The sequence below is a fragment of the Drosophila grimshawi genome, unplaced genomic scaffold (genome assembly GCF_018153295.1).
Source record: "Drosophila grimshawi isolate 15287-2541.00 unplaced genomic scaffold, ASM1815329v1 contig_311, whole genome shotgun sequence".
NCBI classification, from domain to species: Eukaryota; Metazoa; Arthropoda; class Insecta; order Diptera; family Drosophilidae; genus Drosophila; species Drosophila grimshawi.
Window position 1 is genome coordinate 1,304,199 of NW_025063098.1, and position 25,603 is coordinate 1,329,801.

The 25,603-nt window shown below is 40.8% G+C and overlaps 3 protein-coding genes across 8 annotated transcripts; 2 read left to right on the forward strand and 1 right to left on the reverse strand.

The window, feature by feature from the left end:
• The first annotated feature begins 79 nt into the window (after positions 1-79).
• On the forward strand, positions 80-4,399 carry LOC6563829 (A-kinase anchor protein 17A). Its single transcript, XM_001990657.3, has 8 exons — positions 80-778; positions 841-1,301; positions 1,362-1,619; positions 2,230-2,437; positions 2,498-3,186; positions 3,251-3,307; positions 3,370-3,459; positions 3,523-4,399. Exons 1-8 carry the CDS (start codon positions 575-577, stop codon positions 4,055-4,057), a joined length of 2,502 nt encoding a protein of 833 aa, XP_001990693.1. The 5' UTR covers positions 80-574; the 3' UTR covers positions 4,058-4,399.
• A 66-nt stretch (positions 4,400-4,465) lies between these two features.
• Positions 4,466-8,969, reverse strand: LOC6563828 (pre-mRNA 3' end processing protein WDR33). Its single transcript, XM_001990656.3, has 9 exons — positions 8,824-8,969; positions 7,871-8,226; positions 7,538-7,807; positions 7,326-7,477; positions 6,451-6,548; positions 6,268-6,394; positions 5,974-6,207; positions 5,697-5,908; positions 4,466-5,640 (listed from the first exon to the last, which is right to left on the reverse strand). Exons 2-9 carry the CDS (start codon positions 8,150-8,152, stop codon positions 4,601-4,603), a joined length of 2,415 nt encoding a protein of 804 aa, XP_001990692.1. The 5' UTR covers positions 8,153-8,226; positions 8,824-8,969; the 3' UTR covers positions 4,466-4,600.
• On the forward strand, positions 6,945-25,267 carry LOC6563827 (neprilysin-2). Of its 6 annotated transcripts, XM_032737384.1 has the most exons (11): positions 9,398-9,491; positions 9,598-9,692; positions 20,839-21,362; positions 21,427-21,641; positions 21,696-21,872; positions 21,935-22,311; positions 22,801-22,833; positions 23,849-24,258; positions 24,325-24,575; positions 24,637-24,823; positions 24,886-25,267. In XM_032737384.1, exons 2-11 carry the CDS (start codon positions 9,676-9,678, stop codon positions 25,035-25,037), a joined length of 2,343 nt encoding a protein of 780 aa, XP_032593275.1. In that variant the 5' UTR covers positions 9,398-9,491; positions 9,598-9,675; the 3' UTR covers positions 25,038-25,267. The 6 variants fall into 6 exon arrangements, with proteins under 6 accessions (XP_032593274.1, XP_032593273.1, XP_032593275.1 ...); XM_032737382.2 differs by lacking the exons at positions 9,398-9,491; positions 9,598-9,692 and adding an exon at positions 6,961-7,282; XM_032737386.1 differs by lacking the exon at positions 22,801-22,833 and having other exon boundaries at positions 9,402-9,491.
• Positions 25,268-25,603: the final 336 nt, after the last annotated feature.

The window sequence follows — 25,603 nt, forward strand, 5'->3', positions numbered from 1 at the left end:
AACAAAACAACAGATAATTCACAATTGACAATTGTCGATAACGAGTATAATAATCGAGTAGACATCGTGAGCGGTTACTCTTTCTTCACTCTCATACGCCGATAGTGTTTGACTCGAATAGTGAAGAAAAAGTGCAAAACCGTCAAACTTAAAAAACTAATAACGTGTTTTTTTTTTAGGAAAACTTCGCAATAAAAAGTCAAAATATTATTAGGATTAAGTAGATTAACACCGTGGTGACGATTTCGTCATAAAAATACACACACACACAGACGCCGATTTACTCGCGGACACACCACTCAAAACTCACACACTTTGAAAAATCGTCATCATCGGATATACATACAAACATATTTAGGCCAGGGAAACGGGTCGGGGGCAACACATACATTTCATATATACACACACACACACACACCTTCATTTCTTGAGATTCTAATATATATGTAGTTTATATTTTTTATAAATTGTACTATTTGTATTTTACCTTAATTGCATTGTATTTTATCGAACAAAAAAAAAAAACACTAAACACGAACTAAAATCCAAAAAAAAAACCAACCGTATACAAAATATGATCAACATCCAGACGATAGAAAATGTGGCGGATTGCACGCCGCTCTATTTGCCGCACAGCTTGTACCTCAAGCCGTTGGCCAAAATGCAAATATCAGTTGCATTGCCCGAAAAAATCAAAACCGGCAAATCCGTATCAAATCTGGAGATAATGGACAAACTCAGTGCCGAACTGAAACCGGACAAGTTTCTCGTGCTCAAAGTGAGTGTAAAGAGTAAGGAGTAAATACTTGATATATAAATCTCATACTCATTTGCCCTTAGGTTTCCAAGAGCACCGTCAATTATATACGCTTCGAGGCGGAGCTGGACGAGCGCAAGCGTTTGCGTTTGGCCGTCGATCGCCTCGATGGCATCACATTGCGTCTGTCCGGCTTTAGTGATGCGTTCCGGGTGCGCTGCACTGAGTCAAAGGATGAGTTTCCCACGCGCCACGATTGGGACTCGTATTTTCGTGATGCTCGCAACATGGACGAGATGAAGGCGGGCGAGCGTCCAGACACAATTCATATGACACACCTGCCCATCCGCTGGTTCTGTCCGCGTCACTCCGAGCACGACGACCAGGTCAAGCCCAGCGAAAGCATCTTCAAGCGCATCTTTGAGAAATATGGACGGGTTCGCGCAGTCGATATACCCATCTGCGATCCGTATCGAAAGAGTATGCAATCGGACATCAGTGGCATGCGAACGTTTAGCTTTGAACAGGATGTGCTCTTCGAGGCGTAAGCTGTCATTAATATATCCTTCATTATAGAGTTGCTAATTGCTATTCATATTTTCAGCTACGTACAGTTTGAGGAGTATTCAAGTTTTGTACGTGCCATGGATGAGTTTCGCAGCACGAAGCTGGTGCGTAAATTCGTGGACAAGACGCAGGCCATCAATATCAACGTGAACTTCGACAAGCAGCGACATTTGAGCGATTCGCACATTCAACGACGCGATCGCATGCGAAAGCGCTGCGTGGCCAAGGCCCAAGCCGAGGATGAGGAGCGCGAGCGTGAAAAGAAGAATCTGGCCGAACAAGCGGAACGCGAAAGGTTTGACCATTGTTTGTCGTCCGTCTAAATGGGCAGAATTTGAAACCGTCTGTTTGAATTCATCGATTCATTCATTCACTGATAATAACACTAAAGATGTTTGCGGCAGCAGTTTTCCAATTTATATCAAATATTGTAGTTATAGCTGAGATTTAGTTATATTGGGGTTAGAGATCAGGCAGAATTTCGATTGGTACTTATCACATTATTCCAATGAGGCATTTAAGAACTCCTTAACTGCCATAGAGTAATGGCTAAATGTAATTAAAAGGCTTTATACTATCTAACCAACATAGAAGTTAAGATATAAATATATATATTTATATGTACGAGTATATCTTCATAAGTTGTCAGGGGCAAACCGCAAACGTTTTTGGCTGTTGAGCAAAGTGCATCGGTTTCATTTTCTGTTCAGTTGTTACTTATCTGAACCGTGTGTGTCACATATATATATATATGTATATATAGATATATTTATGTGGATATTCATGGTGTGGCGAGTTACACAGTTTTCTGACTCTTCCAGACGAAACGGTTGATAAGTTCTCTTAGCAAAATAACAAAAACAACAAAAAACATGTGAGCAAAATTGTGCACGACAAATTTACAGGCAAAAGGAAGAGCAGTTGAAATTAGCCGAATTGGAGAAACAACGCGAACGCGAGGAGAAACGCAAGGAGAAGCACTTGAAAAAGATACAGGAGCGTGGCCAGGTGGAGAACTCACAGAAGATACGGCTCGAGGAGCGCAAACTGATGATTGTGGAACGCAAACTCGAAAGCATACGCATCTTGGAGCAGGTCTTCGAGCGGATACAGGTGAGGAACTGAGCCAATCTCCATGCCAATTTGCATATCTTAATTTATCATATCTTGTAGCTCAAGCAAAAGGAAAAGTCGCAACGTGTCAAGCATGATGAGGCAAAGGATTTGCAGCGCAAGCGTCTGGTGGAGAAGTACAAAACTGCCACAGAGAAGCTGGTCTGTGATCAGCGTAAGATTGTGCATGAAATCAAAACGAATACACCGCTCATGGGTCTGCTCAAGAGCAAGAGCACAAAGAGCACCGGCGCTGGAGCCGGTGCAGCAGCGAGCAGCGAGGACGAGGACAACTCAATGTCGGGCAGAAGGAAGCATAAGCTGAATGGCAACATCGCCGATGCAAACGCAAATCCAGCCACAGCTGCGCAGGCTGCCCTCAATCCGTTCAAGGCTGTGACGGCCGCTCTGGCAGCTGGCGCCGTACCAGGCACAGCAGCTGCGTACAGCGCTGAGGCGGCCAACGAATGGATGCAATCTCTGTCCATGTTTGGCTACGGTATGGCGCCAGTTTTTCCCGGTGCGGCACTCTACCGGCCGGCCGGACCACCTCCATTTGCCGTCTCAAGCAATTATCGCGGATATGCGCCGCGTCCACGCGGACGCGGACGTGGCAGGGGCATGCGGGGCAGTCGCATTGGCTACGATGGCCACTCCTCCTCCTACTACAATCCGAAGCACTACGACAACGGTCGCTACGACGACGATGAAGGCAACGATGGCTACTATCACAAGTCATCACGCGGCAGGTAAACGCTTTGATCAAATATAATTATATACTATAACAAATATATATATATTCTTCTACTGCAGAAATCGTTCACGCTCCAGCTCCTATTCTCGCAGTCGCAGTCGATCGCGTGGTCGTCGGTAAGTAGACATTGATGCCTCCTTCTGATGCGGTTTAGCTTATATTGATATATGTTTTGTAGTCTCATTTGTCGTTCCAGGCGCTCGCATTCGCGCAGTCGCAGCCGTAGTCGTTCCAACTACCGCAAATCGTCCTACTCATCTCGTTCCAGGTATGTGCAAAGGGAATCCCATTAGTATCGTCCATATATATAATCTGATCTATCCATTTGCAGACGCAGCCACAGCCGCTCGCATTCGCGAAATCGCAGTAAATCGCCGGTGCAGCGCAAGAATCGCAAATTGGCCTCGACGCGTCGCTCACGCTCCTCCAGCAGCTATTCCCGTTCCCGTTCCCGCTCCCGCACACACTCGAATTCACGGCGAGGAGGTGAGCGGCGTAGTCGCAGTCGCAGTGCTAGACACAATCGTAGTCGGAGTCGGAGCCGCAGTCGCAGCAATTCATCGAAACGTGTTGTTCTCGAGGCTGATAAATTGGTGGCATCCGCTGAGCAAATCCAGCGCACCATTGAACAGCACACCAAGGATCGGATGCGGGAGGAGGTGCGCGAAATCAAGCAGACGTTTCGACATCAGCGCAAGCCGGACAACCATCTCGCTGCGAATGACAGCCAACTGGAGGTGGATAGCAGGCAGGGGATGTTGTCCAGTGATGGCAAGGCGAGCGATGCAAATGATAATGGGGATGATGAAAGACGTGGCAGCAGCAGCAGCAAGCGGAGCAGTCGCCGCAATTCGCTAGCCGCCTAGTATTAGAATTAATTCACCTAATTTAACGTTTCACAAATGACACAATTCAAAATTAAACACCGAGTTAACAAAAACGCAATAATAATAATAATAATTGCAGCACGCTATTGTTCATAGCTGTTACGCAATGCATGTGCAACTGTTAAAATGCCGAGCAGCTTAAAGGCAATTTCACTTCGAGCGCATTGGAACAGATTTTGCCAATTGGGAGTTTCAAATATGCGTTCGATATAATGAGGCGGCGTGCCAATTGCTGCCCTTGCCTGCTGCTAGTTATCGAATCTATTAATTATCGCATCGATTAGCTGTTATCGTCGATAAGTACAAGGAACTGCAGTTACAAATGACAATCAGTTGTGTTCGCTAGCATTTCTAAAATAATATATATAAATTGTATTATGCATAATATGGAGTTGAACTTGACAAGCCAAGTAAATATTTGATTTTCTTTCTTTTTTTTTGTATGATTACAAAACGTATGTTCAGAATGTGGGTTGTGTTTGTGTTGAGTTTTTGTTTTGGTCCGTGCAGCAATTGGTTGGACTAGAAGCGCCTGTTGTTGCGACCCCGATTCCGGCCACCGCCGCCGCCTCCTCCACCCGAGCCGGCATTGTTGCCACGCCTACGTCGCTGCTGTCCACTATTGCTGTTGTTGTTGTTCCCACTCTTTTGGAACTGATCACGTTCCCGATCATTGAAGTTGTCGCCGCCGCCGCCTCCATTGTTGCCATATCCATTCTGATTGGAGGAGGAGCCGTTGCCATTGCCATTGCCATAGTTAGACCAGGGTGCATTCGAAGCCCACGGATTGGGTCGGCCATTTGAATCGTCGCGCGAGGCCGAATCCATGGGTGATCCGTTGCCGTAGCTCGAGGGCTCATCGATGAACTCGGTTTTCGGCTGTTGCGCCTTAACGGTCAGCAGGGACGGCAGGAAGGGTTTCTTGAGCAACAGCAGCTCGCGCACGCACACCAGCTGTGCATTGTGCTGGCGTGGCTCAAAGCGTGATTTCTTCAGTGGCGGTGAAACCTCGCCACGTCCCTGTGCCGTCTCCACCGTGGGCGAGAGCGATCGAGAACGTTCTCGTTCCCGCTCCTTCATGGGCACAACATCGCACAGCTCCTCCAGCTTACCGGCATCAATGTACTTGTTCAGGTATTCGGCGCCCTGGCGAATGGCGCCCATCAGTCTCGAGTCGGGATGCACTCGTATGAAGCGCCCATACACAAAGACGCCAACAATCGTTTGGGGATCGAGGCCGTTGAGCATGCCGCTGGCCAGGATGCCTTCGAGCGTATTCTCGCTGATCTGCTGGTGGGTCAGACCATTGCTCGAGTCCTTGGATTCGCGCGCCGCCAGCTCATCGTGTATGCTGAGCACACTCGGATCATCGGCTCGTCGTGGTCCGGCCCATTGCACCTGGAAATTGCGTGGGATGGGCTTGGTGTAAGGCACCTTCTTATCGCCGCCTGTCCTACTGCCGGCATCCAAATCCAGTCCCGGTATAAAGCCCTTGTCGGCCGTAAGGCTCTCGGTGAACTCCACCTTATCCTCGGGTCCCATGCCCGGTATGACGGCATCGTCTGCGAGTAAACCAAGTCAAATCGAAGGAAATATCGTTTTTTTTTACTAGACTTACCGTATTCGCATTCGTCGAGTGCCGCCAAGCTGGCGGGGAGCGTATTCAGATTGTACTTGTCCCGCATTAGATCTCCGGGTCTGTTACGTGTCCAGAATTTGATGGTGTGATCGTTGGAGCCAGAGCACAGAATGTGCCCGAGTGGATGCCAGGCGAGTGTCCACACAATGCTGTCATGTGCCGTCTCCACGCATCCAATTTCCTTATCCGTGCTGCAATTGGTTTAGGGAACTATTAATAGACATCCCTCATAGAGATGTCGGCTGAATGGACTTACCCCACATTCCAGAAGAGAATGGAACCATCGGAGCCACCGGAGCAGAAGAGACCCTCGTGTATGGGATGCCAGGACACTGAGCTGGCCTCCTTCTTATGGCCGCGAAACACTTGAACCTCCTCGCGCAGATTGCGAATGTCGAACAGTTTGAGCAGATGATCCCGTGACGCAGTGACCAGCCAGTTGCCATTGTCGTTCCACTTGAGATCCATGACGGTCGATTTGTGCGCATGACTGCAGCATGTGGCAACAGTTAGATGGATGCACTATACGGATGGAATTTATTATACTTACAGTGTGGCCAGTGCTATGCCGCTCTTGGGATCCCAGATCTTGATGGGCTGCTGGTTATCCTTGCTGCCGCTGACAATCATTGCCTTCTGTGGATGCCAATGCACGCACTTCACATCCGCGCCATGGCCTGCGATCAGAGTAGAGTCAGTTAGGAATTAGGGGGGGTCATTTGGTTCTACTTACCGCGCAGCACACGCTCCTCCTGACAGCGCATGAAATCCCAGATGCGCAAAGTTCCATCATCACTGCCGCTGACAAATTTGCTGTCCGTGGGACTGAAACTATGTTGTGGATGGATGTGATTTGGTATTGGATTGGTGTTGGATTCGAGAGACAGCCAAGTTAGAAAATGGAAACGAAACACAAATACAATATATATATGTGTGTAAATAAATCACCCCGCCCTCCCTCTCACAGCAGCAGCAGCAGCAGCAGGCTTTAAAGAAAACACTCGAACCCCCGATTTTGAACACATCGATTTGTTGCTTTCAGCATTTTTTATTATTTTTGCTACGCGCCAATAAAATTGTGCAGAAGGTTTAGTTTTTCATTTGTTAGTTTGCCTTTATTTGTTTTCTTTTTTTGAATTGATTATCACAGTCTTTAGATCACAGAGGTGGTAGTAGTAGTAAATACAACAAATTCTTACACTGATTTTGTTTTTTAACTTAGTAGTTGACTTGACTTGACTATGCGAAACTAAGTGGGGAAAATAATGCGCCAAACAGATATTCTGGAGAGAGACCTGGCATGTTGCTCAAGTGACGGCTTTATTGATTTTCAATCGCAACAGCCCCCGAAGGAAGGAATCGACCAACAAAAAAAGGAACATAAACAAAAACAAATCGCCACTATTTAAAAACTATATAGCTGTAATCACCACAAGCCAGATGGCGAGGAGGAGAACATTAAGAGATCTAGATGATACTAAACTGCAGCTGCGCAACTGTAAACAATCTAAACTTGGGTGGTTCGGTGGTGCCCTCGTGCTTGCGACAACGGCGGCTGCGAAATGGTAAGTACAACTGATACAAATTACAATCATAGATTGGCAATACCTTATTCCCCTAATCGCCTCCTTGTGCGCCTGATACATCTTCACGTTGTTCATGTTCGACTGCCAGTATTTCACATAGCCACCATGATCACCAGTCACCATCCAGCTGTCATTATGCGACCACACCATCGTCCGCACCGAAATATCGTGAGCCTAAATATATATTTTCGATTGTTATAATTATCGCATTTCCACTTAGAGACAAGAACTCACTTGGAGAATGGTTTCAAAGTTGAAGGTGAGGCCATTCCAGAGCGTAAACTCGCCTGAACTGGCGCCAGTTACCAGTCTTCTACCCTCCGGCGTCCACGCGAGCGTAAAGATCGGACAGCGCATCTTGTTTGTGGCTGTCTTCACGAAGCGTGTTGTTATTGCATTGGCCGGATTGTCCAGATAGCTGGACGGCGGCAGCATCTGCGGCACATAAATGCTGTCCGGTTGCAGCGCCAGTCGATCCCGATAGTCGCGTTGCCAGAGCCGTGCCTAAAATGCGAATAACACAAGCGTGAGCAAAGAGGAGAAGGACGTCAGTGCCATCTTACTCACCTCCAGCTCTTTGATTATGGACGCATTGTAGTCAACTGTTTTGCGCATAACACTCTTGCGCAGTCGCTTGCCATCGAAGTCATCCTGCGACATGCCAAACGGCCGCTGAAAGCCGCCGGGCATGAAGGGCTTGAAGTGATTGTAGCCCTGCTTGCCGGCTCCATGATGGGGATGGTAGTGTCTGTAGTGTTGGCCCATCGATGGCGGCGGCATTGATGTGAAATTTGTGGCCAGCGCCGATGGCGCCGTCAACAGCTGTGGCGGTGGCTGTGACACGTCCATGATTGTTAATTAATTGACTTCCAGTTGAGTTTTATTGCTTCCTTTCTCCTTCTCCTTGTTTTGTAGAGAAATTTCTATAGAAAAAGGAGTTTCATATTAAATCACTGAAAACTAGTTCGTTGGTTCCATTTCGATTTGCAATTGTTTAATATAAAAAAAAAAAAACGACAAAGAATGGTTATCTACCACATACCCTTATAGATCAGAGTTAATCAGCTCAGTTCATATTAATTGTATCCGAAAGGATGACATAAGTGGCTATGCCTATTTTAATCCTACAACGTACATTTTTCGATCTATTCTTCCTATGGGAGATATATGATATAAATGAGGACTGACAGATAGACGAACCTTTCCATTGATGCTGCTCAACAATATATACATATGTATACTTTATGGCGTCGGAGACGGTTCACAACAAAACTGGAATATCCTCTAAAAAAGATATAAAAAGTGTCCCCTGCTCCCCAGTGACATATATTAGATGTTGCAAGAGAATTACAAAAAATTCAATCATTAATTTAAGTAGCAAATTTCCAAAAATGAATTCGTTTAATTCTTGCGAAAAAAATGCTCACACACACATACACACATCCGCTCACAAATGTAAAACGTGTGAAGATTATTTTCTTCTCGAGTATTGCTCGCGTTTTACAAGCTTTTCTACTTACTTGGCCTGCTAGTGCTTAGTCATGTTTTTTATAAACTTATTTTCATGATTTTTAGCAACTTAATTTCTTTTTTACTTTTGTTTAATTAGTCGCGTGGACGATAGTTGTGCTGAAGCGTTCGGAATAAGTTCGAGCGAACTCAGTGAACTAGGCGAACGAACTGGTTTCGTGGATTGCCGTTCATTCAGTTCGTTCTACGATTTTGCCATTAAAAATAATGTTCTCTTTTTCCGGAAAGCATTTTCTAGAACAGTAATAAACTTGAAGAACTTAAAACTAAGAATAAAATGCTGTCTGGCAGCAAAATGCAGGTCCCATTTTAAGTTTAATAAAACAAAGTGGTTCAGAACTCAATGTTTACAAATTGTTAACAGTGCGTCAACAGAGTGTGACTGCAGCACCACCATACATTTGTGATATTATTGCTAGTGATGGCACCAGTGTATTTGTGTACTACCAATACTCGTATGCAACTATCGATAAGTTAGATAATTTTGGATAAAACTGGTGCATCTCTAAATCGGGCTTTGCGCTAACAGCTTTTATATACCAACTGCGATTGCGTTGGTGGGCTCAGTAGGTCGTCGTTCGCTGTTGACTTCATACCAGTATTGAGTTTATCCGATATTATTATTGGCCGTTAAATTCAAAAGCAGTGTGGAGCGCTTGTAATTTTACTTGCTTAATAATTGTGCTTTGTTGTTCAGTATTGTGGATTTAAAAGTTCTTTGCCTTGCCAATATCGACTAAATGAAAATAATTTATCTTTAACAGCTAAACAGCGTCTCGTTAACGTAACAGTTACCCGAAATTGCAGCGGTTGCTTGAACCAATATTGTTAAAACAGTTAACATGCAAACCGTCATTAAGTAAGTTGTTGTCCTCTCGCTTATCAATCATTAAACCACATACTGTTGTATATCATGCACAAACGTATTTGTCATATGTATTTAAGTGTTTTAATTTAGTACTGTTTCACGTTACGATATCCCTCTCGCTCCCTCTCACGCCACTCTGTTTCATTTGCCGTCCTATTCCCATTCGATTTTGTTGGCGCGTCAAAAACCAAAAAAAGAAAGTTGCGCATGTTTATTAAAAACACGTTCCGAGTTGTTCGATTTGAAACCAAACAAAAGATAAAAAAACCTTAACCGTAGTCTCGTGTCTCTTTGAACTTTTTTTACACAAACTAAATTTTAGGTGTTTTTTGTCGGCTGCCGACTGGTTAAGTTTTTCAATCCGCGTATTAGAATTGGTTTCAATAAATATTAAAATGGCGTTCAGCAGCTTGATTGCTTCCAACACAAAAGCTTGTACAATGCTTCGACAGATAAAGTGTTGATTGTTCCATTAGTTTTTAATTTGGAATATGTTCTTCCTGTGCTACCACAAAATGTTATTAATTATTCGAGTGTTACAAAATTGTTGTTTTTATTATATGGGAAACTACTGTTTTGTGTTGAGAATTGTTGTCGTGTCAGGGGAAAAATATTTGTAATAATAGTGGCACGGATCTGTTTTACTATATTTGTTGCTGCTGCAGTTATTTACACAATTTATTAAATTACAAATACCATTTTAATGTGCAAACAATGTACAAAAATAATTTCCTATTTGTTTGACATAAGTTCTCACGTACATATATTGTTATTATTATTATTATACATATATAGTATATCTGGCAAATTTCTCAGATTCGTTTACCGAGAATAAATGAAATTTTGTTTCACACGACTCTTTGAATACTGACTTAAGGCAATCATTTTGAAATATACGTGATTAATTTAAAATAGCTTTTTTAACAGACCCCTGATTTTTAAGTGAGATGATACCACAATTTTTTTCTTTATACACTGAACCCATTAAAAATGGGGGAAAAAATGTATAATTAAGTTGCCCAGACTATATGTTTGTTAAAGGCGGAAGAAATAATATACGAACCCATAAAGTATATATATTCTTGATAAGCAGAGTCAATTTATATAGACTAAAAGAGACTTTGGAATGATTTCGAATATATATTTGTTCTCATTTGCCTTACGCATATCAACTTAATTTAATTTGGCAGACAGCTGCCCCATATCGTGAATATCGATACAAATCGATTTTCGATCGCAACAAGAAACTCAAATTGTAATTTCATATTAGACAAGCTACTATTGCAGGGCATCTCTTCGTCGAGATGTCTCGACTTGAGCATTCTAGCTTGCTTCTAGCAGCTATTATTTTTGTATCCGCCTTTATTTGGTTAAGTAAATGAATCTTATTATGACTAAAGTTTTCGCTTTCATCAAAAGTATTTTAAGTTTTCTGAGGCTCTTGCGGCTTTTAAAGAACTTATCTCGATATCAGCAAAATATTCACCGATGTCAGCCCAATTTGCAGCTTTCTTTCTCATTGAGAGTTTTTAGTGTTGTTTTGGCAATGACTCGTTTGCATAATATTTCCATTTACACTTCGGCTAAATACTTCACAGAGTATTAATTTTTCTGCTCATATATATATATACCACCCATGCATATAAACATAGGTATTCCCCTCTTGAAGATGGCGCAGGCGTCACAGTCAAAACAAATAAAACTCACACAATCGAAACCTTTGTGTATTCCCATTGACAACAGAAAAAGAAGAAAACTTAAAATATCGCACCTATTTTGAGGGAACTGGCTTACCGGTTTTACAGCTTTCGACTTATTCTAAAACTGACAATTTGTTGTATTTCTTTAAGGCGGTATTTAGGCCAACAAAAATCGACGAGAAATCCACCAAGAACTTAAATGTTTCTTAGGCCAACTTAGACTGAGTTGCGTTGCATTGTTTTTTTGACTGTTGTGATTTGCAATTGCAGTTGCAGTTGCAATTGCAGTTGTTGCATTCGCTTATTTGCACAAATTGCATAATTAAATGCACGCAGACCTTAACGTGGTCAACAGCAAGCAACCAACGGCAACTTCAATTATGGTCATTATCAGTTGGCCTCATGCGGCTGCGTTTTCTTTGCGTTTCTTTTTTTTTTTTCAGCTATTGCACAGCCGAAGGTGAAGCTTGTGGTTGAAATCTGCCACGCCCCCAAGGCCTACATGCCCCGACTAGTATAGCGCATGCCATATACGTAATTTCGGGCTTATAATGTGTGGTAACCCTTTTAGCCTTATATGTATGAAAGTCTGCGGGGCGGGGCGGGGGGCGGGTAGGCTAAGCTTATCAACGTACACAATCTTTAGTCGCAGTGTTTATATAGCAACCATATCCATATCCATATGCAGATGTTTGGCAATATAATTAACTTACATATTCCAATGTTCACTTCCATACACATGCTGAAAAGTTGTCTGGGGCATAGACCGGCTATAAAACGTAAACAAATGTTGAACGACCAGAGATAATATTTTCAATAAGTCGTTTTGCGACTCCAAACATAATCTCAGGTTAACGTATTGCCTTGACCGACAAATATTTGAGGAGATGGAGATCGAGGTGCCCTCAAAGTTTAAAGAATATAAGTTATGGAGATGAAATATTTGAGCTCGTTGTATATGTTTGATTTATGAGTCAACTAAAAAAAAGCCAACATATAAACAAACATTTTGTTGCAGAAATTTGTACAAAAGTTTTGTGTGGCTTTGTATAATTCACTTCAAAATTCACTTTGAAAAATGTGTTTTACAATATTGTTGTCTGTATCAAGGTCTCAAAACCATTTCTTAATATATACATATATATACATTCAGATCAATTAATAACACTTATGTGATTGGCCTAATGTAAAATATGTATTTCTCAGCCGGGTACAGGTTATTTGCAAGTCGATCTGCCTCGAATAGAGCATTCTAACTTGTTTACAAATAAGAAGAAGATTTTGTTTTGTTACTTCTTTGTTTATTTTATTTGTTTTGACCACTTATCGAATTCATCGCTTCCTGATGGCACACGTGAATCATTGAGAAGCAGGCCAAAATTAATGCCAAGGGCCTTGCCCCAATCACGATGCGTAATTGCAGGAAATTTTGGGAGCGTGTAGCGCACGTAATAGCCCCGGTCTTTGACTTCTTGGCATAAGCGGCTTTATTACCCTCCCCAGTCCACACATAATAAACAAGCCGACTGTAATGTGAGGCATTTGTCAAGTCAGTGATTGATGATTGTCAAGCTCGGCTCCGGCCCAGGTACCAGTTGCTCTTTCACTCAAAGAAATTACGTGTACTCGTTTTCTCTGCTTTTTATTTTGATTTTGGTTGACATAATTGCGCTGATTTGATGGGGCTTTAGAGGATTTGTGGCCGATTATTGAAACCGGAAAGCACAATGCTTCGTCAGCGCATTCTTTTCTGGGCACGCGTCAAGTTAACTGGGAAATATCTCAAAGCACTTGTATAGAAACATCTGCTATAATTCATTGAATCGAATGAGAAGCCGCTAAGCCAGTTGATGCAGTACAATGTCTTATGTGGATAAGCAGATTATTCAAATAAACCAACTGAACTCCTCGACTTTTGTTGGACTTGAACTCTCTAAACCTGAATTATACATCCCAAATGACATTTTTTTTGTATTTCTTTGCTTTGCTTGCAACCCATAAGAAGATTAATATGAAATGAGCGGGAAAGTAAAAGTAGTCTTGCTGATATTTAATACAAATAAAAGTTTCTATTTATTATAGGTGCATTAATATATTTTTACAGTAAGCAGATGTTTATAGGGTTTGGCTTATGTGTTACAGCAAAGCACAGCTTTAAAATATAATTGGGTTTTTATGAAAACCTTCTCTGTTTAACCAGATATCCGCAACAAGTTCAGCCAATCTGCGCATTATTAGAATCCTCACATTTGGACAGAACATGACCGAGATCAGACTACTATATCACATAGCTGCCATAAGAACAGCTGGCCGCAAAATGAGTTCTTGTGAAACCTCTTTTAATGCACAATATATCCGAGCCAAATTCATCCCATTTGGCTTCAAAGACAATTGACTACCTTGCATATTTAAATCACTTCCCATCAAGATATGCATAGCTCAAATACTCTTTTCGAAATCGTATCAAATAACCTCATTCAACCAGAGATTTTCTAACATTAATGGGGTTATTGCATTCACGTTAATACATTTTGCTTAGATATTACTTTGCAAATTGCAATTATTATATATTTAAGTTATGTTCATTGCGTTTCGCATCCATCACCGAATAACACTCCCACTCCCAGGTTTCAAGTTTATTAGTTATACAAGATACATTGTAAATATATAATATATTTTATTTGAGGTCAATATTTAAGGTGAAAATTTCGTCGTCTTTTTTGGCTTTTGTTTATTACAGACACTAAATGCCAATTGCATAAATAATGACTTGCCTTGCCATTGGTATTGTTTATGTGGCTCTGACGAATAATTGGCAATATATGTGGTTGCCTTAAGAGCTGGGCACCCACCCAAAAAAAAATAAAACACAAACAAAAACAACTAAAAACGAAATATTTCCATTTCGTTAGCATGCAAAACGCACCTCGTAATATCAATGAAAACTTGCCCAGACAATTTGACATATGGCTGCCTTCGCCGTCTCGGCTTTTATCAGTTATTTATTTATTTATTTTATTTTTTTAATTTTACTTGGTTACCATTTGCAATAAAACCGTTATTCCGTTATTTATGTGAATGCCCCTGGAACGAAGCGCTGCCAACTAACTGCAAAACTGTCGCTACAGTTTTCATTGGGTTTCCGCTCGCTTTTCCTGCCCTCCTGGCAGCTTATTGAAGGTAGCAAAGCAAGTGGCACAACATCCTGACCTCATCCTCATTGCCCCTGACATCCTCATTGGCCCATTGCCTCTCGCAATTGCATTGTCGCCCATTTCATCCTGTTGGCAAATTGCGTGCATCCTGCTGATAAATAGATTTCAAAGTCCATCAAAGGCTATGAGTTTTGCCACTTAGAGCCAAGATCAATAAAAATAATTTAATTATACTGAGCACAGGTTGAAGTTTAAACAGACATCGCTTTGGTAATGTTACACAAATGTGGTACTTCAGTGTTAATAGCTGGTAAACACACAGCGGGGAATATTGGGAACAAATGCTGATCATCTAAAGCGTATTCCATTAAGGCAAGATAGCGAGCAAGTTCTGTTAATTGTATTTATACCCATTAAAAATGGGAATGTGGCACAATGCAGTTGTACAAAAGTATGTAACAAACAGCATGAAAGTAGTCCGACCCCATAAATTATAAATATTCTTGATCGGTATCAAAAGCCGAGTCGACTTAGCCATATCCCTCTGGCTATCTGTATGAACAAGCCGATCAGACAAGTATTTTCAAACTTATTTTCTCGCAGATAAAGTTTACTTCATTTTATTGAAAACTATCTCGCTTCGGCGAATATCGATACAAATCGATGGCAATTAAAGACACAATTGCAAAGATATAGATATAATTATTACTGTGTCATTAAAATCAGATAAGAAACACAGATTTTGTTAAAAGCTGGGCACAGGGTATGTGCTAGTCAAGCTATCTCGACTAGAGCATTCTAACTTGTTTGTATTTGCTTTAGTAATTCGTGCGGATATTATAATTGTGTCACGATATGTGTTACGTACTCCGACAATGTACTATATAAAGTATATTCTTGAGTAGGACAACGACCTACGTCAATATATTAATTGAATATGACATATTTTATATATGCTAACCAATTGTTAGTATTATTTTTCACTTTTAATATTAATATTAATGGAAAAATTTGGTAATCCAAGGGGGGATCAAAGATATGGTAACCATTAGTCGATATATATGTAAATATTTGATTAATATCAAAGCCTCAGTTTTCTACAAATCGTTGTTGGGACATCTTTTTTGTGGGCATATAGTAAGTATATGTTGTAAGCATGTTATTGAAATGAGATCACGAACTCTGTTCACACATCTTTCAAATTGTATGACTCTGAAACTAAATACTTCAGAGAACATTTTATATACACACGTAATATGGGATTCAGGTGTGTGGATATTGGTGACCAGCTTGAATTATGTTAGAGCAGCGTGCTGGGTAACTCCTTGTCGGGCACTTTAGATTTCAATGAAGCAATTTGATGAATAATTAATTGATTCGTTGTTTGCTATGTTTGTTGCTTTTGATTTGGCATAGTTTGTAGTTTCAATTCGCTATCGATCGATATGCGGAATGCATTCACGTAAATCTTCTGTTCTGTTATCAGCAAATTAAGTTGCTTCTCCGAGAGTGTTGTGGCTGCATTCCGTCAGTTTTAATGAGCGCACACGCAGTTACTTAAATGATATGACAGCTCAAATATTGCGAGCAATTAAAAAATCTACAACAAGCAACGACTAAAATGACTACAACATCAACTGTGCAAAACAAACAGAAAACCCATCACAACATATATCAGTGTGTGTGTGTGTGTGTGTGTGTGTGTGTGTGTGTGTTTGAGTGAGTGTTTGTCTCATCTTATAGTATCTCGGGCCCAAGTCAGGCGTAATTAAAATGTATTAGGTAATTGTGTCTGTGGCACAAATTAACACTTGGAAGGCAATTCGTCGCTGCTTTTTGTTTGGGCTTTACGAATATCACTGCAACAACAACACACTTAAGTGGGAAAGTCTGACAGCGACTCCAGCTAACAAAGGCCATTCGCACTGATGGACAAGCCCATGTGGTACATATTACAACAAAAGCCCACTGCTAATGGCACTGTCATCTTTTGACATGCGCCAAGCTGCTGCGCCAAGTGATTTCCGTTTTGGAGACCTTTTTATAATATTTCTAAATTGCAGTTAATATTATGTAGTACTCCAGTCCAGTCCCAGTTCCACTCAAAAAATATATCCTCCTTTTCTTTACAAAATCGAAATACTTTTTAAAAGGTACACTCACTTTCCAAATGTAAGCTGGGGATCGACATAGTTAACCGATTTGAAGAATCTGGAATCAGCTTGGAAAACAGATTTACAGCCTAATCTTAAATGTGTGTTCAGAACTAATTGTGGTCAGTGGATTCACATGCATTTGATTTGCAAACCATTTGATCAACTCAGGCAAACATAACAGATGATGCAACAAATACAAATGTATATCTATATACATATATATGTATATGTATATAGCTCAAGCTATTAAACTCAAATTTGTTTTAGCACAAAAAAGCTTAAGAAAAGGAAATGCTGCCATTCAAATTTTTCTAAGAAACTAAAAAACATCTTTTGAAATTGGTTGTCAATCACAGTGTTGAATATTGATAAAGAAAACGACTTGACACACCAAAAATGAGTAAAAATATCATTTAAAAAAACACATACACACAAGTACAGTCAAACTTCGCTAACGTAAATGAACATCTGCAATACAAAAAGTTACACATAAAATTATTTGAATTTGAAAAAGGAATAAGTTGAGTTTGGAAAGTGTTATTGAGCTACAAATTTGACTTATGACAAATACTTAATCAGTTGTTGTATTTATCATAAACAAAATGCTGGCTTAGATTTTTGTCTTGAGGCGCCACTGTCATTTAACTTGGGTTGAGTTAAAGAAAATGCGCCACTGGGAAGATCGACAGTAAATAAAATATATTAAAATAGAGATGAAAAAAAACCCTAAAGGGAAGCAATGTTGCCAAATGTCATACGCACACACACAGAGGCACACACACACACACACACACATGTGTGTGTGCGACGCTGTTGTTGGTGACGGCAAAGTGTCACGTCAATGGCAAAAGCGCCGCCTGCACTTGACACATTTATTGGGCAACTCATAGACAAAAGCACAGTTTGAAGCCGACGCCCATTGACACGCCCCCCTGACCGCCCGCCGCCCCCAATGGAGAGCGATGCTTGTACATATAAAGTTGTCAGTGTACAATCGGGGCAGCACCTGGGCCGCATAAATAAAATGCGAATATTCACAATCAGCAAACACCCCTCGGTGCTTCAAGCCAGATACAGATACAGATACAAATACAAATACAGATACAGATAGAGATACAGATACAAATGCAAATACAGATTGAGATACAGATACAGATAGAGATACAGATAGAGAAAGAGGCACTGCTGTTACTCATATACGATATTAGGTGTGATAGGGCTGCTGATGTTGCGCTGATAAGACCCAAAGACGCAATGGTGCTGCTGCTGCGAAAATCAATGCCAGTTGTCAGTAACCAGTTGCATAAGCATTGCATTGAATATTAAGCGGGTAACAATTGCATCAACCTACGGGAACAGGCTACAGCATCGGATACGTGTTCTGAAATTGGGGATCATATCGTGAATACTGCATGCGGTAAGAGTTTCGTGCCTGATGTGCTTCGGCTGAAAGGGGAAATGCCGATGCCCAGTTGAAAGATGCTGCTAATGGTCAGGCACGATTTGAATTCAACTAATTGGATTGTTAAGTAATGGATAGACAATCGTCGGATGTGAAACGTACTCAGCTCATAATTTACTTTAACTAAGCCCCAATTCGGCATCGCAATAATATTCCGTATTCCGGCATTCGCATATTGCTTAACAAGCCGGATTTTAGTTCGTCCACTGACTGACTGACTGACTGACTGACTGACTGACTGACTGACTGACTGACTGACTGACTGACTGACTGACTGACTGACTGACTGACTGACTGATAGAGTGGCCCAAGCTAGGAAGCTGAACTTTTCACAGCAATTTCCTCTTGTTTGTGACATAAATTACTATGTTAACACTAAGTGGGCACTTTGACAAACAGAAAAGTTGTGTGAGCTACTAAACCCATTTCAAACTGTTGATTTATATACCTGTAAAAGACATCAATTTTACTGATTTTTGCCAATATTTTAAAATTATATATGTATATTCGTTTGTTTTCCGCACAATGATTTCTCAACAAGTGCCATTCAACTTTTTCCGAGTATAATTGCTAAACCTTCCCAATTTACATAATGGACAATTAAACGAATTCTCAACAACATCGAAACGCAAAAAAAAAAACGGATAACATCATTTATAAACTGGTTAAACACTGCGAATTATTAATTTTTGTATTTGTCTTTTTTTTCTTACTCTGGCTGTAATTATAAAAATTGACTTTAATTCGATTTTTTGATTTTAAAATTTGTTGACTTAAGAATTAATTTTGGAGTGCTCTCCTTACAAGCCAGAGGGCGAGAGTGCATATTTTGAAATAAACATTAGCGTGTAACAATTTAAATAAAATGCACAAATTAGAAGCACATATAAGTTATTTTTGTTCGCGTCGAGGTTGTCATTGGGTTTATTGTTCACCTCATGCAATTTTTTTGCTGTTGTTGCTGTTGTTGTTGCTGGCGAGTGTTCCATTTGTGATGTTAACAATAGCGATAGCAAAAGGTTCAGCCGCATTAAACAAAATAATTGCTTTCGAAACAAGTACTACTCGGATGTATATATATATTTAACTTTACGCTCATGTTGTTCAGTTTTGCAATCTGATTATTAGCCAATCCCTTAATTTATTCAGAACATTCTGTTGAACACTTTTTTGTATACGAAAAATTCGGTTAAATGAGAACTTGAAAATTCATTTATAAATTCTAGTTTATTTAAATATCTCTTTCTTATTTACTGTAATAACACTTTAATATGTTTAACAAAGAATGTAATTAATTAGAAATGTAAAAAATGTTCAGCATCAAAATGAAGTCTTTGCTATATATATATATCTATATCTTTATAGATATCTTTATAGATATAGATATAAATAATGTTTTACGTAGCTTCTCTTTACCAATAGCATTACAAGTTTATTTTCTTATAATTAAAAAGAAAACAATAACGAACGCAGGGGAAACCATTAAAAGGGAAATGTTTCCTTGCGATATCAAAAAAAAAATTATAAATTTGCCAACGCATGATTTTAAAACCAAAGACTGGTTTTTTTTAGCGCTGACCTTTGGCACGGGTTATACAAAAAACAAATGATATTAAATCGCCTATGGGTAAATTTATTGAGTCTGGTTTAATCGGTCATTAAAGTGGGTTGGGGCTTGGGTCTGCAGCAAAAGCTCGTAACTCCTGGCATCATTATTTTATAATTTTCAGCAGTAATTGAAGCGTGCTAAAAACTCATCACGGAAATTGTGTGGTACTAAACCATTGGCTAACATTAACGTATGTGGTGTGTATCTGCGTATGTGTGTGTGTGTGTGTGTGTGAGTGTGTTTTTGAATCTCTTTCGAATTTGTTTTTTTTTTTTTTTTGTTTTTTGTGTTTGATTCATTAAAGCCAAATACCAAGCAAGTCAAACCTCTCGTCGATTCAAACTTTTGTGGCTGGCCCACAAAATATAACCAGTTTGGATTGTCGATATCTATTTTTGTTCAAAACAAAAACTCTTACAAAATCGTCAAAAACAACAGTCAACCGTCACTTGCAAATCGGAAGGAAGTGGTCAATTTACATGGACTATGCAACCGGTTTTGACAGTTATGACTTGTTTTCATAGTTTACACTAAAATGAACTCCAACTGGACGCAAAGTTGCTTGAATTTGTGCAACTGACTCCGAATATTTCCGAGCGGGTTGTTATAACATCATTTGCCAAGATGTAATGCCTCCTTATGCATCCTATTTCGTCATCTCTTATGTCGTACTAAGAATGATCACAGGTTTGTCAAAGCTGAGTTTTCAGCGATGATTTGCTGGAGGGGAAACTCGCACAGAAGCTGATGATGAGTTTACCTTAAATTTGTGGCACAGTGCTGCCTGCTGCATGGGGGGGGGGCAATGTTGATAAACAACTTTAAAGACAAACAAAACACGAGGCAGACACAAGATAAACGAGATGGCCAACGGGTGATAGCCAAAGAAAAAGTGAATTGATTATGAATGACAACGCAACTTTGGCGACAAAAATCGAAAACAAGACAAAGTGAAATTAACTTTTACTCTTTGCCGAGCACGGCGGGGGCGTCTTTTAATTAAGATTTATGATATTAGCTTAACTTGTGTGCTCTTTCTGTTTGCTCTTTTGTAGGAATCCCAACTGGTGGTGCCGACGCACCAAGCTGGAGAGAAGCCTGCTTATGTTGAGCGGTATTCTGTTCCTGGTCGCCGTCTCGGCCTTTGGCCTCTGGATATTCGATGTACTCAAACCGATGGCCGGGCCGGGCTCTGATCTGCCGGAGGAGCCACCAGAGCCGACCGCATTGCATGGCGATAGCACCACTATGAACAAAGTGCCGTCCGTTGTCGGTACCAAGGGCAAGGCGGAGTCGGATAATATTTGCCTGACCAAGGAGTGCATACACACCGCCTCCACGGTGCTCAAAAAGATGAAGCCCGAGGTGGAGCCGTGTGATAATTTCTATGAGTTTGCCTGCGGCGCCTACATTGAGGACGAGAAAATACCCGACGACAAGGTATCGATTAGTACGTTCTCTGTCATCTCGGACAAGTTGCAGGAGCAGCTTAAGGACATCATCACAGCCGAGCGACCCGACACCGAGCCCAAACACTTCCGTCTTCCCAACTTGCAGTACAGGGCCTGCATGAACAAAAGTGATTAGCTCCGAAAGGATCCTACAGAACTAAGTAAAATTAATGAATTGTATTCTCTTTGCAGCATTGATTGAATCGCTGGGTGCGAAGCCAATTGCTGAGATTGCCAAATCACTTGGCGGCTGGCCCCTGATCGAGGGCGACTCTTGGAATGCAGACGACAGCTGGACCTGGCAGGAGCAGGTCAAGAAATTCCGTGCCGCCGGCTTCAGCATGGACTATATCATTGATTTCTCCATTGGTGTGGATCTGCAGAATAGCACCAAGCGCATTATCGATGTAAGTCGAAGCTGCATTCACAGGACTCTCTCATTTAACTCTGATTCTGTTTAGCTGGATCAATCCACGTTGGCTCTGAGTCGCGAGTTCCTGATGAAGGGCTTCAATGAGACACTGGTCACTGCCTATTACGATTACATGGTGGACATTGCGGTGCTCTTTGGCGCCAACAAAGACCAGGCCAAGACCCAGCTGCTCACATCCCTCGAATTTGAGATGGCGCTGGCCAACGTAAGTGCCACAACAATATTAATATGACCGCTGTTATTCTGATTCCCATTTGGACATTTTAGATCTCGTGGCCTAATGAGAAGCGTCGCAACTCATCGCAGCTGTTCAATCCACGCTCGGTGCAACAATTGCAGGCCGCCTATCCGTACGTGCAATGGGTGGACTACATGAATGCCCTGCTGCCCGTTGGCCTAAGCGTGCAGGACGATGAGGTAATTAATCTGACGGTGCCGTCCTTCTTCGAGGAACTGGGCAAACTGCTGGCCAAGACGCCCAATCGCGTGATTGCCAACTACATGATGTGGCGCATACATGCCTTCTCCATTGGCTTCCTCAGCGAGGAGTTCCGCAAGCGGCAGCTGCAATATGCCACTGCGCTGTCCGGCCGACAGGAGCAGGAGGCACGCTGGAAGGAGTGCGTGGATATTGCTGCTGGCAGGTTAGTAAATATAACCACAACAGCTATCTGTTGTTTTCTGAGTAGCGTGCTGATTTAGAGATTTAGGGAACTTATTTCTGCTTTTTTGTATACCCTTGCAGAGGGTACATGTGTCATAGATAAGAGCTCAATTTATCACAGTTCTTCCAGGATTGTGGAAAATCGTACCTAAATATGGAAATACTTTGCGTTTTATCCGATCGAATTCGAACTCATTTTCAAATAATTTATTGTCGGCCTCAGATGAGATCGATGGGAGAGGGACAATAACAAGTTATTTGTTTGATGATACTGCATATTTTTCAATCCTTGATTACAAACTTAGTTAAACTCACTTTTGTAATAATTGCAGTAGTTTGATCAGCAAATGAAATGATTTTCCATATGTCTGCAAGGGTATTTATGCTTTGGCAACTCAAAGATAATGCAGCTTTTCTTCTTATCTTTGTTTTCGTTTATTTCCTGATTGATTTCTTTGTGATTTTGCAGTGACTTTGGCGTACTTGAAGAAGATATTACTAAGTATATAGAAATAAATACAACAAAATTTACTTCATCTGCTCGGAACAGATAACTTACACTGCTATCCATCCACATAAACAATTTGCACATATATTGACCCCACATACACATTGATTTTAATGGCGCCCACAAAAACGATATAAGACATTTAAGCCTTACATACGAAAATTGAATCTGTTTATTTGCCATATATCGTTTCTATTAACAATACTTATTACTATTCAGTTCAAGTAAAAGCCGAACTAACGAATTTAGACTGATAACCTTATTGGAGGAAAGCGTATAGCATAAAGAAAAAACTTCTTAGGTTTGAATTTTGGAGAATAGAAAATCTGTACCATCTTTGGTTGAATTTTCTTTTCTTTATCTCTTATGCTTTTTTTTTTTTTTGTACAGAAAGAATATTATACTCTGAGACTGAAGGTAGAATAAAGTAGAATCAAGCGTTACTTTTGTCCGATATTGTTAAAGTGTGCTGACAAATCTGACAAATCAATGAGAACATAGATGTAAAAAAATGTTGAGGGTAAATTATTGGTAAGCCAAAATTTTATTAATGCTCTTAGAAGTCTCAAAATTCTAATACCCTTGTTAAAGGATTAAACCAAAGTCCCTTCATAGGAAGCGACGCTTTGCCATTTGTTTTCAGAAATCGTTCCTTAGGTGTCAGAGTATTACTCAGTCGGTTTCGTCCGACTGCAAAATTTGGACTTATTGTCTATTTCATAGAATTGTTTGCTTCTGTTAAATATAAGTTGAGAGAAAAGGCATTAACTTTATTATTTTTATTTAAGTAAATAATTCATTAAAATTATCATTTTATGTTCCACTTTCACGTCAATTCGACTCGACTGTTCACCATTCAAAAAAAATGCACTGAACAACAACTACAACAACAATAACAACTACAACTACAACTGGTACAACCAACCACATGAACATCACATGAAAACAAATTCGATATTGAATTCACAACGCTCAATGTAATCAATAAACTATTAAATATTAATGTCAGCCTTGGCATATCCGTGGGTTCGCTCTACGTTCGCAAGCACTTCAATAAGGACTCCAAGGCGAATGCTTTGGAAATGGTCAATGACATACGCAATGTGTTCAGCGACATATTGAATGAAATCAACTGGATGGATGACAAGACGAAGAAGGAGGCTCAGCAGAAGCTGTACAGCATGGCCACCCACATTGGCTATCCCGACGAGATGCTGGACAACGACAAGCTGGCCAAATACTATGAGAAACTGGACATCGATCCAGATCGTTATTTTGAATCCTTCTTGAAGATGAACATCTTTGGCACAGACTACTCGTTCAACAAACTGCGTCTGCCGATCAATAAAACCGACTGGGTGCGCCATGCCCGGCCAGCAGTTGTGAATGCCTTCTACTCCCCCCTGGAGAATAGTATACGTAAGTTGAAGACTTTCAAAATAGATACACAGAGTGTTGCATCATTATTTCTCATCATTTTTACAGAGTTCCCTGCTGGCATACTGCAGGGGCAATTCTTCAGTGCCCAGCGACCCAAGTACATGAACTACGGTGCAATTGGTTATGTTATTGGTCATGAAATAACGCACGGATTCGATGATCAGGGTCGCCAGTTTGATGTGAAGGGCAACTTGCGGGATTGGTGGCAGCCGGACACACACAAGGCATACCTGAAGAAGGCTCAGTGTATTATTGAACAGTATGGCAACTACACGGACCGTCTCACTGGCTTGAATGTAAGTCTGGATTGATACTTTAAATTGTTTTTTCATTGGTTCTCATTTATTCTGCTGACAGTTGAACGGCATCAATACCCAGGGCGAAAATATAGCTGATAATGGTGGCCTCAAGGAGTCATATATTGCATATAAACGCTGGGTGGAGAAGCACGGGCCGGAACCGAAGTTGCCTGGCCTGGACTATACACCTGTCCAAATGTTCTGGATCTCAACTGGACAGACTTGGTGTGGCAAATATCGGAAAGGTAAGCTAACAAAATAAATGGAATTTAACAAAAATAATATATACTCATCACAAAATTTACAGAATCCCTGAAGATGAGAATCACCACTGGTGTGCATTCTCCCACAGAGTTCCGAGTGTTGGGCTCAATGAGCAACATGAAGGACTTTGCCAAGGATTTCCAATGCCCAGAGGGCTCCCCCATGAATCCTGTGCACAAGTGTGAAGTGTGGTAGAGATTAGCTGTAGCATGATTGTATTTCCATTGAATATATTTGATTGTATGTGTGTCTTTGTCACAAGCGAAAGGGCTTCTTAGTTAATATTCAAAGATATGTTAGCAATCAGGTCCTCACTCTATGGGCTAATCTCACGTAGTAGATAAACCATTACTTCCCTAGCGTATTTATGCTAAGTAAGCATAATGTAAATTTATTTAATAAAATTTGTTTTTATGTATGAAAAACATTTCGTTTCGATTCGTATTGCGGGACTTGACCAGAACCGGGCTATTTCTTTCGGAAATCCATAATGATTTGCCTTAGCTTTAGCTAATTTTGTTAAAAGAAAAGGGGTTTCTAAGCCATAACTGGGCCATATCCAAGAAGGGACCCATCTTTTCGAGCTCAAGGAACAGGACTACCGATTGGCATTTAAGAATTTGCAGGATTCGACCAATAAAATGATGGCAAAATTATACAAGGCTAGAACCGAGTTGTTTGCAATTTTCTGTTATAAATAAGTCACCTGTGTGCTCATATAAATATGCTTTAGAATTTGACAGTGTCTCACAGGGTTTGAG